Below are 14,405 nucleotides of genomic sequence, written 5' to 3'. Positions count from 1 at the left end.
CATGGTGGGTTCATGTTCATGTAGCAGACATGTTGGGTGCCTCACAATCATCTATAACTCCAGCTCCAGAGATTCAGCACCCCCTTCCTAGCCTCCACAAGCACTCACACATATGTACATAGAGCATATACCCCCTACACACACACACACACACACACACACACACACACACCATTAAAATAAATAAAATAATGCTTTATTTTATTTTGCTGACATTTTGGTGACTGATTTTACTCTGAATCCAGGCAACACCTCGAGTAAGAATCCTGTCTGGAGGCAGATACTTGCAAATTAATAATGCAGACCTGGGAGACACGGCCAATTATACCTGTGTCGCCAGCAACATCGCAGGAAAGACTACAAGAGAATTTATCCTCACTGTAAATGGTAAGAAAAATTAGCGTTTCACAATTTGAAAATTTCACCAAAAATATTCAAAAAGGTGATAATGTGTTTCAGGAGCTTACTGAATAAATCCTTGTGGTCATGCTATTAGCTTGAGAAAGCAATATATAGGATTTATGTCAGACATGTATGGCAAATTAGTTCAGTTCCAAAAATGTAGATCTAAAGATCTAAAGATATATAGAGTAATACAACACACAGCCCACAAATGCCCACCACACACACACACAGACACACAGACACACACAGACACACACACACACAGACACACACATACACAGACACACACACACAGAGACACACACACAGACACACACACACAGAGACACACACACAGACACACACAGACACATGCACACACAGGATTATTAACAAATCCAGCTGAGAGGAAACCACCACACTATACCTATACGTGACAAATGGCCGATCATTTAGCTTGCCTTTATTGGTGGTGGCTTTCTACCATCTGATACATATGCAGTGTTACAACTTTCTTAACCAATGCCATACTACTGTAATTTTCATAAATATGCATATCTAGATGCCAAAACTTGCCAAAATTCAGGAAAATGTGTAGATTTCCCTCCACAACAGCCCCTTTGGATTTTAACATGACGTTTTACAACATACTGGATGACCCACACAACTAATAACCTCTAATACTAAAATTAAAGTTCAGGCTTTGTATTCCCACATGAACGCTATGATTAATAAAATGCCTGTTCTGAGACTCACATGATTAACCACAGATGTGGTTTTCATTAAAACAGTCCACTTTCTGTTCTCTATTTAAAGTGAAGCTGTTCCAGCATTAACATTCTTTGACCATTATTTGGCTAAAGAGAAATAAGAAATATCAACTTTAATTTGCATCAGACCCAAGCTGAATTTTACTTCTCTCTCTCTCTCTCTCTCTCTCTCTCTCTCTCTCTCTCTCTCTCTCTCTCTCCCCCTCTCTCCCTCTCTCCCCCTCTCCCTCCCCCTCCCCTCCCCCCTCCCCCTCTCCCTTTCTTTCTGTATCAGGATTTAAATTCTTCTCCCCATTTATTCTTCATTTTCAAATGCAGGATATCTTCAGTGAGATTTCAGGAGTTAGACTTTAATTCTGTTTATCCTGAGGTAGATTAGTAGAAACAAAACTAATTCCTTCACTTAAAGTTCTCCTTACATCTCCAGATCCTGAGTGAGGGCCGAGCTATTTATTGTAATTAGATTGTTGTGTTTGTCTCTTGTTCAGTTCCTCCAAGCATCAGTGGTGGTCCCCAGAGCCTTGTCACTCTCTTAAATAAGTCAATTGCCCTGGAATGCCTTGCTGAAGGCGTGCCATCACCCAGGATAACATGGAGAAAGGACGGTGTTGTTCTAGCTGAGAGCCATGCAAGGTAACAGTTCTAAAAGGGGAAGAACATTCTGCAACAAGAAATTGAAATGTAAATCTTCAAATTCTTTTTCCTAATGAATTGGTTTTTTATTAGTCATTTTATTTGTTTTCACTTCAAATGAATTGTTTTGATCTTACCATTTTTAGAATCAGTATTTTCATCCTAAAATGAGAATCAAAATTTAATATTTTGCAGGCATAACTCTCATTTAATTCATCAGGATCACAAGCCTGTCTGCTAGTCACCTTCACACGGCATGCACCCTTTCCCTCCACCAGTGTCGTTGTATATCTGTCTCACCTGAGACAGAAAAATACTAACAGCAGATTTTACCAAGTCTTTAACATTTATCCGAGACACGGTATAAAACTGAAATGGGTTGATTCAGAAGAACTTATCTGTGACCTTCCTTACAGATACTCCATCTTGGAAAATGGATTTCTTCACATTCAGTCAGCACATATCACAGATACCGGACGGTATTTGTGTATGGCAACCAATGTGGCTGGAACAGACCGTAGGCGAATAGATTTACAAGTCCACGGTAAATATACATTTACAAAAGAAAAATCCAGGTTTTGGTTCACTTTTTTTAAGTGATACTCATAAACTAATAAAAACTCGGACCTCAAAGACTAAGGATATTCCCCTACATTATGAACAAGACAAGCCAATGGTTTCTCTTTCCTGTGGGTAATATCACCATTGTACAATTTGTGACAGTTTGTTGTGCCTTAATGATACGGAAAACTACTAATGACAAATTTCGTCCAGAATATTTCAAATGACTTGCTATTTGCTGAGTATGTTTTCTTCTTAATTGTTTTAGTTCCTCCCTCCATTGCTGCGGGTCCTACCAATGTAACAGTGACCGTGAACGTCCAAACTACTTTGGCTTGTGAAGCTACTGGGATACCAAAGCCATCAATCAACTGGAGAAAAGACGGACATCTGCTTAATGTAGATCAAAATCAGAATTCATACAGGTAAGAATAAGTCATTTATTTTAAATATTCTTAAATTTTTACCTGGCACAATTGTACATAATTATTAGTACTCTATCACATTTCAATACATTTATGTGATGTATAGTGATTAGGTCCGAATAATTGGTGCATCTATCACCCCATACATACATATTGCTTTGTGTTAAAAATATTAAAAATCTGTCAGGTGCTGGCAGCACATACCTTTAATCCCATCACTCAGGAGGCAGAGGTGGGCAGATCTCTGAGTTTGAACCCAGCCTGGTCTACAGAGTGAGTTCCAAGACAGCCAGGACTACACAGCTAAACTCCACCTTAACACCCTTCTCCCCAGAAAAGAACATTAAAAATCCTTTCTAACAGCTGTTTTGCAATGTTCGGACAGTCAGGCATTCCTCTAGGCAAAACTTCCGTGCTGCTGTCACTGCTCACCCCACCCCCACCACTCCCAAGACCTGGTAACCACTATTCATTTCTTTACCTCTCTTAGCCCAGCTTTTATCTTCAATATGTAATGAGAACAAGCAGAGCCTTTTCTGTGCCTGGCTAATTTCACTTAGCATAATGAAATCAAGATAATTCCATTGTAAAAAATGTCCCTCCTAGCATTGAGAAACAGCTTTTAACCCTATCAACCGGGGCATCAAATATTTAAAGAATAAAGATTTAACCAGTTACTAGAAAGTACTTCCTTAGTATGAAATTTGATTTCCAACCTGTTTTTTTTAGTTAATGATGCAGCTATAACGGCCATTGTTGAGGTCTGCGGGCATGTTTAACCTAGTTTGTTTAGTGTCTTCTATAATTTCATAATGACAGTGGCCGTAGACATTTTTTGTCTTTCACATAAAAGACAAAGGTATTCTGTGGAAGTCAATACAAGCTTTAGTTGTAAAATAAAAAACCAAATTTAACACTTCGAAATGTAATGTAGCTATTGGGCCACTTGGGTAGGTAGAAAAGAGCAGTTTCTCCAGTCCTTACATTCTTCCAGCTTTCCTGCTACAACTTTCCATATGGCGGTGTATGTGTGTTGAAGGCTGAACTTTGAGGCACTGAGAATTTCTGCCAGTTTAACTAGCAGTCTGCTATCCCATCAAGCTCTCTGCCAGAGTGCTAACATCAAATACAGTCAGAGTGACACTCCGACAAGAAGTAATTCTGACTTAGCAGGAAATACGAAACCAGGAATGATTCCACTGAAACTCTTATCGGCTCTGTTTCTCTCACCGTTTAATGTTTGGCATCGGACTCAGTGATTTAAAAGTAGACTTTGTGTGGAAAGTGCGTACATGGCATGTCAAATACACTTCTATTACACCAAATCCACGTCTCTTTTCTTTTTCCATTTTCAAGTGTATAGCATACATGCATACATATGTAATTACATGTGCATGGGTACATGTGGGCGTGTAGCAGGACTGTACATATGTGTGCATATGGAAGCCTGAGGCAGATGTTTGGAGTTATCCTCAACTGCCCATGTTATTCACTGCATCAGGATCTCACCATCAGCCTGCTTACCAATATAGCTATTCCTGCTAGCCACTGGGACCCTGCCTCTGCCTGCCAAGTCTGGACCTACAGACTTGGGCCTCTTTCCTCTTGGCATTTATGTGGACTACTGGGGATCTGACCACTGGTTTTCACATCTGTGAAGCAAGTGTTTTAATCATTGAGCAATCTCCCCAACTGCACACCAAACTGGTTCTGTTCCAGTATTGCACAGTTTGAAGAAAACTGATACTTTAATTTGAACTTACATTAAGTCAGATGAGAATGTTTCTAAGCCTTCTAAACATACATTCATTTTTGTTTGTTATTATAAGTTAAGGAAATATTACCAAGAGATTTACATACATAAACATATATGTCAAATATATGCATTACATATATGCTATATACATATATATATATAGGCATGGACGTGGCACATCTCCAAAATAGCCATGAGCCATGACATATAAAGAGGTGTGTTAAGTGCAGGGGCGGGGACAGTGAAGCAGATAGACCTCTACTCACTTACATAGCATGTAAGTAGTCAAATATACATCCTCAAAGTCACCGATAAATTTTGAGATGCTTTATGAGAAGCATTTCAAATGGAGCCAGGAATACATTCTATGCTATTAAGTAGTAGCTGTCAATATACTTCATCTACTAGGAGAAGAAGTTTGATGATGATACATGTGTTCAGAAAACATAAGATTCGGGGTTCAGGCAGTTCTTCCAGGCAGCTGTCTCTCATTAACATAAAGTTTGGATCCTTTACCATATAAAGTTCCATTTTGACATGCAAACTTTGCATCAGAGAGATGACGCTCATTTGGCACAAAGGAGGAACTCCTTTCCCCAGCTTCTCTCAGTCTCTTACCATATCAACTGCAAAACACATGGAAACTGAAATACTTGTGTTTGGACTCTCCTCTAGACTCCTTTCCTCAGGTTCACTCATCATCATTTCCCCCTCTGTGGATGACACTGCCAGTTACGAGTGCACCGTGACAAGTGATGCTGGAGAGGACAAGAGAACAGTGGACCTCACTGTCCAAGGTAAAATGAGCTTGAAAGCAGACAGACAGACAGACACATGGTGCTGTCTGTCATTTCACCAGACAGCCTCTCTTCATACCTGCTTGGCACTCACTCTCTAACATCAGGGAGAAGAGGGACAGCATGGCACTGGGAAGTTGGAGGGATAGAATGGCAATGTGTGGTTTTCTCTTTTTGCTCTTTTAGTTCCTCCCACCATAGCTGATGAGCCTATGGATTTCCTGGTAACCAGACAGGCCCCAGCAGTCATGACCTGCTCTGCTTCTGGAGTTCCACTTCCCTCAATTCACTGGACCAAAAATGGCATAAGACTGCTTCCCAGGGGAGATGGCTATCGGATTCTGTCCTCAGGTAACAAAACCTTGTTCTGTGGCTTCACTCTCATGGATTGGAATAGTTAGCAATGGGCAGGCTTCCCCAGACTTCTGTTATGACAGAATGAAAACTTTAAAAAGCCTTTGCTCTTGAAATACAATTATAATAAGAAGGAGGAGTAGATAAAAGACAAGAAAAGAGTCTAGGGCTGGAGAGATGGCTCAGTGGTTAAGAGCACTATCACTGCTTCCAGAGGTCCTGAGTTCAATTCCCAGCAACCATATGGTGGCTCATAGCTGTCTATAATGGGATCTGGTGCTTTCTTCTGGCATGCAGGCACACATGCAGACAGAACACTGTATATATAATAAATAAATCTTAAAAAGAAAAAAGAAAGAGTCTAGGAACAAACTAACATGTACTATCTGAAGCTGTTCTAATGTAATAAGCATGCTTATAAGTATGATAGACCACAGACTTAGCAAATTCACTCCTTACAGGGACTCACACTTTCCCACTGACAGAATAAAATGTCTATTTAAAAGCCATTTAGTGCCTAAGTCAGAATTATACTTGAGACTATGTGACTAAGATAAGCTTTTATTTCAGTCTGTTCTTTATTCTTTTTTTATTATATATATTTCTTTACTTACATTTCAAATGTTATTCTCTTTCCCGGTTTCCTGTCCATAAGCCTCCAACTCCTTCCCCTCCCCCATATGGGTATTCCTCCCATCCATTCCCCTACTGCCCCCTCCATATTCCCCTGCCCTGGGGTTCCTACCTTGGTGGACCCCTTCCACTGGTGCCCCAACAAGGCTATTCTCTGCTACATATGCAGTTGGAGCCCTGAGTCAGTCCATCATAGTCTTTTGGTAGTGGTTTAGTCCCTAGAAGCTCTAGTTGGTTGACGTTGTTGTTTTTATGGGGTTGCAAGCTCCTTCAACTCTTTCAATACTTCCTCTAATTCCCCCCAAGGGGGTCCTATTCTCAGTTCTGTGGTTTGTTGCTAGCATTGACCTCTGTATTGGACATGCTCTGGATGTGTCTTTCAGGAGAGGTCTGTATCTGGTCCCTTTCAACATGCATTTTTTTAGCTTCATCAATCTTATCTAGTTTTAGTGGCTGTATATATATGGACCACATGTGTGTCAGGCTCTGAATGGCCATTCCTTGAGTCACTGCTCTAAACTTTGCTTCTATATTCCCTCCTATGGATATTTTCCCCCTCTATCAGATGTAGGATTGGTAAAGATCTTTTCCCAATCTGTTGGTTGCCGTTTTGTCCTAATGACAGTGTCTTTTGCCTTACAGAAGCTTTGCAGTTTTATGAGGTCCCATTTGTTGATTCTTGATCTTAGAGCATAAACCATTGGTGTGTTGTTCAGAAAATTTTCCCCAGTTCCCATATGTTCAAGACTTTTCCCCACTTTTTCTTCTATTAGTTTGAGTGTATCTGGTTTGATATGGAGGTCCTTGATCCACTTGGACTTAAGCTTTGTACAGGGTGATAAGAATGGATCAATTTCCATTTTTCTACATGATGACCTCCAGTTGAACCAGCACCATTTGTTGACAATGCTATCTTTCTTCCATTGGATGATTTTAGCTCTTTTGTCAAAGATAAAGTGACCATAGGTGTGTGGGTTCATTTCTGTGTCTTCAGTTCTGTTCCACTGATCTATCTGCCTGTCTCTGTACCAATACCATACAGTTTTTATGATTATTGCTCTGCAATACTGCTTGAAGTCAGGGATGGCAAGTCCCCCAGAAGTTCTTTTATTATTGAGTATAGTTTTTGCTGTCCTGGGTTTTTTGTTATTCCAAAATAAACTTTAATGGTTTATTTTTTGTTTATTCTTCTCTTATAAAATACATCCTGACTGCAGCCACCCCTCCAAGTTCCTTTCCCAATTGTCCTCTCCTTTCTCCCCTCTCAGGTCCATCTACCTCCCCTCTCCCCTAGATCCACTGTGCCTCCATTTTTAATGTTCGTATAATTAAGCAAGAAAGGTTTGGTGCTAAATATTGCAATTTACTTTGGATCATGGTAATAGTCAATATTTGTGCAATTTATAGCACTGAGAAACATTTAACTAAATGAAAATATACATGATTTTTATTGAAAATGGATCCTGTACTAGGCAGGCACCATGGAGACAAATTGAGTAACAACTCATCCTGAGATTTCGTGAGTGTGTGTTTTCTGGTTTTGTTTTTTTTTTCTTTCATTTTTTTCTCTTTTTATTTAATCTTCTACCATACAACATATCCTAATCATAGCTTCATCTCCTTCCACTCCCTCCCAGTTCCTTCCTGCAACTCTCCTCTCCCACATCCATTTCCCTTCAAAAAATGAGCAGGCCTCCCAGGAATATCAACCAAACACAGCATAAAAAAATGTAGAAGACTGGGGAAAACCCTTGTCTCAAGGCAGAACAAGGCAACTCAGTAGGAGAAAAGGGATCCTAAGAACAGGCAAAAGAGTCAGAGACACTTCCACTGTTAGGAGTCCCACAAAACCTCAAGATAAACTATATTGTTCTAAGAGAATTTATGTGTTTCTTTAATTGATGGGAAATAATAGGACACTGACTTGCAGCATATAGCTTTGCTTTTAAAAGCAGAATATTTTTGGCTACCTCAGTAGCCAAAATCAATAGATTGGCTAGAATGCTATCATAAAACAGAAGGTCACTATACCAGTATAACCACAAAGTACTGTTCTAGAGACCACTGTTGCTCGAAAGTCAGCACTCCATCCAGGGTCTCTCTCCAAGGTATGTCAAACTCCTGTCTGCTACTGTACATTAGAGATGCTCACAGAGCCATCCAAAATAGCTGAAAAGGACAGCAATTCAAATGCCCATCCACTGCTGAACAGATACACAAAAGTGCTATTGTCCACAACAGGAAATCTATTTGGCTGTAAATAAGGAACAAAATATTACACGTGCTAAAATGAATGAATCTCAAAAACATGCTTACAGTGAATTTAGTCAGTAACAAAAACAAAGAAACAAAAACAAAACAAAACAAACAAAAAAAAAAACCCAACAACCCAGAGTGTGTGATTCCACCTCAATGAAGCATTTCCAAAAGGCAACCCTGAAGAAGCAGCAGATGGATGGATACGGTCTAGGACTGGCTTTGGAAGCTGGGAGTGAGCACAAATGGACACTAGTCTTTTGGAAGGTTTCTGAAATTAACTTGTAGCTATTAACTAACTCTCCAAATATTAAAACAAAAATCCCTCATTTGATGGTCTTTTGGCGAGTAAAGCACGAATCAATAAAGCTATTAATAATTACTTGTTGATAATGTCAAAAGAAACATGAGAAACATATAACCCACTGAATTACTGTGGGAGACAGAGACAGGAGGGTTATAAGCTCCAGTCCACCTTGGCCTACATATGAGGCTTCAGGACAGTCTGGGCTATGTGACAAGACCATGTCACGGAAGCAAACAAACAAGGAAACAAAACAAAGCAAAACACTTCCTTTTTCTATTAGGAGCCATTGAGATATCTGCTGCCCAGTTAAACCACGCAGGAAGATACACTTGCATTGCTCGGAATGCAGCAGGCTCAGTACACCGACATGTAACCCTTCGTGTTCAAGGTATGGAAGGTTGTTTGTTTACTAAAATCACACTGGTGGGTTGATGGGTGGAGTTCTTCTCTACATGTGCAAATCCTGGGGTTTGCTCCCCAGCACCACACTAAAAGTATGCTGGTCTTGGGGGGGGGGGAGGCTAACTATTCATTTGTGTTTTTATTGTCGTGTTTTATTCTTAAAAGATAGTACTATGTGAAACTTGAAGTCATGGCAATGTCTTGGGTTACGTAAACCTGGAAGATATTGTTCAATAGACTACAAATTGCACAAGATCACAAACCAGACAGAACAACCTAAACAATAAATGTTTCTCCTTTTGTTTTTCTGATCTCTTCCAACATCAGGTTTCCCACCAGCATTTTCAACTACAGCTAATATTTAGCAAGATCTAAAAAAACATAAGACCTGTCATGACTTCTCTCATACAGTCAACTCACTGGGGCTTGGGGTTGTGGATTTGGCGCACTGAAACTTATCACTGTAGCCTGCAGCTCTGCCTTATCCTAAGCAATGCTATTCTTTTGTTGTTTGGCTTTTGCAGAGCCTCCATTCATTCAGCCCCAACCAAGTGAACTGGATGTCATTCTAAACAACCCCATCTTACTACCGTGTGAAGCAACAGGCATACCCACGCCATTTATAACTTGGCAAAAAGAAGGCATCAACGTCATTACCTCAGGTACCTACCATATTTCAATAAAGACTGTTACAGTTGATGTACTGCTTCATAGTTCAGAAATTTGTGTGCCTTCTTATAAAGGGAAAATAAAATTTCTTTTCTCTCTGCTTTCGTGACTGTGGTATAGGCAAGAGCCTTGCTGTTCTTCCCAGTGGCAGCTTACAGATCTCCAGAGCTGTTCAGGGGGATGCTGGCACCTACATGTGTGTGGCTCAAAACCCAGCTGGTACAGCCTTGGGCAAGATCAAGCTGAATGTACAAGGTACTTGAGTAACTCATCTTCTCTGTCTTCAGAGCTGTTTATAGCAATATATACTAATTGTCCATATGTAAACAGTGTGCTTGCTTCTCCGCACAGCTCTCTTCAGTCATAGATTACAGTATCTTACTTTCTCCCCTAGAAAAGGGTCTAGAGCCTGGAACCTTTCTACAGAAGATGACAGAGTATGTTCTTTTCACTTCATGTGTGTGAACTAGGACTTGCATCCTATTTTAACTTCTGTGAATCTCTACTTGATACAATAGATGGATCTTCATGGTTCACTTTAATGACTTTGATTACCTATTGTTAGGCATGGCTTAAAGATAAGAAACAGAATATCCCAGAAATGAGTAGCTTGTAAGTTTTCATTTCTTCTATGGAATAGAGTAGAATCTTTTCTTCAATGTGAAATCAAAGTCTAACTAGCATATCCACACTTCATAAACTGAGTCTCTTAGTCTCAGCACCAGATCAGCAGTCACAGGAGTCAACACTTGTGACTACTCTCCCTTCTTTCACTTCAAGACAATCTCAAACTGCAAAAGTTGCAATATCGACAATTCATAAATGCCACCAAATTTGAACAGTAATTCCTGTGAGAGAAAAATGGAAAGAACATGACATTTTAAGAGAAAATGGGATAGCAAAGGTCAGAGCCATACAGTGTAGCAATTGTCCTGCTCATTCTAGTCCATTTGATGTTTATATTATTAAGCTCTTACTACACCCAAGTTATAAGTTAAATTTCATCATAGGCATATGCAAGGGAAAACATAGGAAGCACAAAATTCTGTGATATCATCAGTTTCAGACATTCATGGAGTCTTTGCAATATCTCCACTGTGAAGAGGGAGCAAATGTGCTTGTTCTTACTCATAGTAGCATACTTAGTAAGACTGGGTTTAAATTTATTTTGTTTTTATTCCTGTGTGTGTGTGTCTGTCTGTCTGTCTGTCTGTCTGTGGGTATGTGCACATGAGTGCTGATGTCCACAGAAGCCAGAAGAATGTGTGAGATCCCATGGAGCTGGAGTTAACCGGCAGCTGTGAACTGTCCAGTGTAGGTGCTGAGAACTGAGCTCTGGTCCTCTGTGAGAGCAGCCAGTGCTCTTAAGCACTAAGGCACGTATCCAGCCCCTTGAGAACAGAATTTTTAACAAGAAAAACAGCCCAAAGTTGTTGAGGTGGCACTGAATTACAATGCTTGTCACCAAACCTGATGACCTGAGTTTGATGCCTAGGAACACAGGAGAGGAGAGAGTTCACTCCAATGAGTTGTTTTCTGACCTCCACACATGAGCTGTGCATACACACACAAAGGAATGACAACAAAAGATAACTTTAAAAATTACAAAAATTAGGAGTGTGTGTGTGTGTGTGTGTGTGTGTGTGTGTGTGTGTGAGAGAGAGAGAGAGAGAGAGAGAGAGAGAGAGAGAGAGAGGGAGGAGTGGAGGGGAGAGATAAACAAAGACAGAGAGATGGAGGAGGAAAATAATTTTTCATGTTAAAGTGACAGTTTCATAATATAATTTCTATGTCTTTCTAGGATATGAAATAAAATGGTAATAGGTTTCAAGACACTACACTTAAATGAATTAATCCTGATTTCCTCACATATAGAACTTCCTATTGAGAATTAACAAATAGAGTAAAGCTCACATTCCTGTTATTTGAAATCTTAATTTCAAACTGTACAAAAACAAACAACAAACAAAAAACTCCCAAAGACTAAAATGATAAATAATAGAACTAAGATACACTTGGGTCATTTTATTTGATCAGTGGTTAGGGTGGGCTTTGCTTTGGGCTAAGGGGTGCGATAAGAGGTTCAAGAATGATTAAGGACAGCCATCTTGCCAAATTGTCCACACTAGTGTGACCAGACAGTGGTGAGCAAAGGAGAGGGCAGAAAAGCATGAAGGACGATAGACCAAGACAGGGCCGTTGTTGAAGGACCAGAGATCCATTGTGGTGGAGTTAACTTTCATTCTTGCACAACAGGAAGGGTGCAGCCAGGACCATGGTTCTGTTTGAACTAGATGTTTTTGGGTACGGTGTAGATATTATCTTTGGGAATAGGAAGGAATGGGATTAGAAGAGTGGTTAGATTTGTCTGGCCAAGGTATCATGGTCTGAGAGAGGAAGCCAAAATGTGAGCTGCACAAGAGTTAGGGAAAGTTGTGGATTAAAAATGTCTGTGAAGGTATGAAAACCAAGACTGTTGATACATTTGAAGGTTAGAAAAGACATGTTTCATGGGGTTCAAGTTTGAGCTTGAGGGAGTGGAAGTGCGATGAGGGAACACTAGCATGACAGGAGCCATCTAGAAAAGGCTATGGCAAACAAGTGAGTTTCCTGGAGATGGCCTGCCATTTTGCATGGCTGCAATGGGTGTACTCTGGAGAGACACAGCCCCAGAGGCTTTGGTTCATGATTGCTTCTTGCTGCTGATATGCCTTTCCAGCCACTATTACATAACCTAATGATTCCTGGGCATCAGCCCACCCTATTGGACAAATTTCCTGCAGATCAATATAAAGATGAATTTGCATGAATTAATAGTGTTTAGATGAATTAATGACTTTAGAGTTCCTGATTCTGTTCAAATAATTTTAGGAAGAAAGCTTAAGGAAATAGTTTTAGTTGTTTTGTCAGAAAGATGTAATAAAGTTAAAATTAAGAATAAAACATGCTCCCTCCTCATAGGTAATAAATAAAGACTGCGTAATAAGGAATTCAATGAGCATTCATAAATTACACTAAGAAGAGAAACAGGCTTGGAACTGATCCTTTCCTTTCCAGCTGTTTTTTTTTCCTTTGTAATCAAGGAAAAACATTCATTCTAGGTCAGGTTCAAGGATAGAAGCCACAGGTGTGCACAATGATAAAATAAGGCCATGTGAAACTGTTGCTTTGAACTTATAAAGAGCTATGGACTGAAACACTAAATTTGCTATCACTATCCTTCTATAACTCTCCTTTTGTGTGACATTTTATGAGGTAATTTTATAAAGAACTTTTGTCGAAGAAGGTATAAAAAGGCTGAAGAAAAAAATAAGGGTAGCTATTGTGCCTCTGTTCCATCCACCAAATGTATATATGTTCGGTTCTGTCTATGTGTATATATGTGCATACATATGTAGGATGTAGGTATATATGTATGTATATAAGTATGCATGTGCACTTGTGAAATTGATGAAGCAGGTGGTCGGGCCTGACCAGAGAGAGAGAGAGAGAGAGAGAGAGAGAGAGAGAGAGAGAGAGCGCCTGACTTTCTTCCTTTCTTCCTTTTCTTTTTCTCTCTGGTTCACTAAGGGTTAATGAACCCTGAACCTCTTACTTGGGGGGGGGGTGGATCTTGAGCCAGATTGAAAAGAGCCCAAGGAACTAAGCTTTTTGTCTTGGTTTCCTGCTGCTATCAGCAAGAGTTAAATTGTCAGAAGCCAGGGGATTTGGGCCACAGAATAGTAGAGTTAAAGAGTTAAATTGCCACAAGTAAGCAGCTTTTGGCCCTTCAGGTGCTGAACCCATACCCCCTTTCACTGATGGATGACAAGCTAACTCCTAGCACTGGGTGATAGGAAGCCATGATAGGAAACTTAAAATTCATGATGTTGATGTCAGGTAGAACATTGACTCTGTATTAGAGTTCTTGGCAAGTGTAAAGTGCCAGATTAAAAGATCATCTGCAATTGGTATTAATTATTAGATATGATTAAAATTAGATTTCCTAAGGAAAGAGCGTGGACAGAGAAGAAAGCCAAGGACAAAGTCCTGTGCCAGCTCATTTGCTTTGACTTCTGATAAAGGGGAATATACTGGGGAGGCAGAGGAAACCTAGTTGGGGGCTAGAGGAGAATACTATTTAAGAAGAGAGTAGTTTTGAATGCACTGCAGTCACAAACTATTAGAAGTCAAAATTATTTATTAATTTCGGCAACATTGTGGTCATAGAAAAGAAGCATCAGCTTTGAATTTTTCTTCACCAGATTGTTAGAATGGTTGAACAATGGAGAGACAAAGACACACATTAAATATTGGATAGTATCTAAACATTCCATAAACAGATAACTGAGGACACCAGAGGCTTGAGAGATTCTAGAAAGGGTCTCCCCTTGCAGATATAGTGTGCACTGGGAACACTCAACCAGGTAATGCTAGTCACTATAAATAATCTTAGCCTGGATATTCATAAGTATTTCG

The 14,405-nt window shown here is 39.8% G+C and overlaps 1 protein-coding gene across 6 annotated transcripts in view; it reads left to right on the top strand.

Annotated features, from left to right (window-relative positions):
- Hmcn1 (hemicentin 1) overlaps positions 1–14,405 on the top strand; it is a 469,150-nt gene that overhangs the window by 390,351 nt on the left and 64,394 nt on the right. For all 6 annotated transcript variants that reach the window (XM_039090457.2, XM_039090458.2, NM_001271292.1 and 3 more), the window contains 9 exon segments: positions 246–387; positions 1,643–1,787; positions 2,204–2,331; positions 2,617–2,773; positions 5,205–5,326; positions 5,513–5,677; positions 9,157–9,264; positions 9,803–9,940; positions 10,068–10,202. In XM_039090457.2, the coding sequence (XP_038946385.2) occupies positions 246–387; positions 1,643–1,787; positions 2,204–2,331; positions 2,617–2,773; positions 5,205–5,326; positions 5,513–5,677; positions 9,157–9,264; positions 9,803–9,940; positions 10,068–10,202 (1,240 nt within the window).

This window comes from Rattus norvegicus, chromosome 13, assembly GCF_036323735.1.
Source record: "Rattus norvegicus strain BN/NHsdMcwi chromosome 13, GRCr8, whole genome shotgun sequence".
Taxonomy (NCBI): Eukaryota; Metazoa; Chordata; class Mammalia; order Rodentia; family Muridae; genus Rattus; species Rattus norvegicus.
The sequence above is the reverse complement of the archived record's forward strand: the minus strand, read 5'-3'. Positions and strand labels throughout refer to the sequence as shown.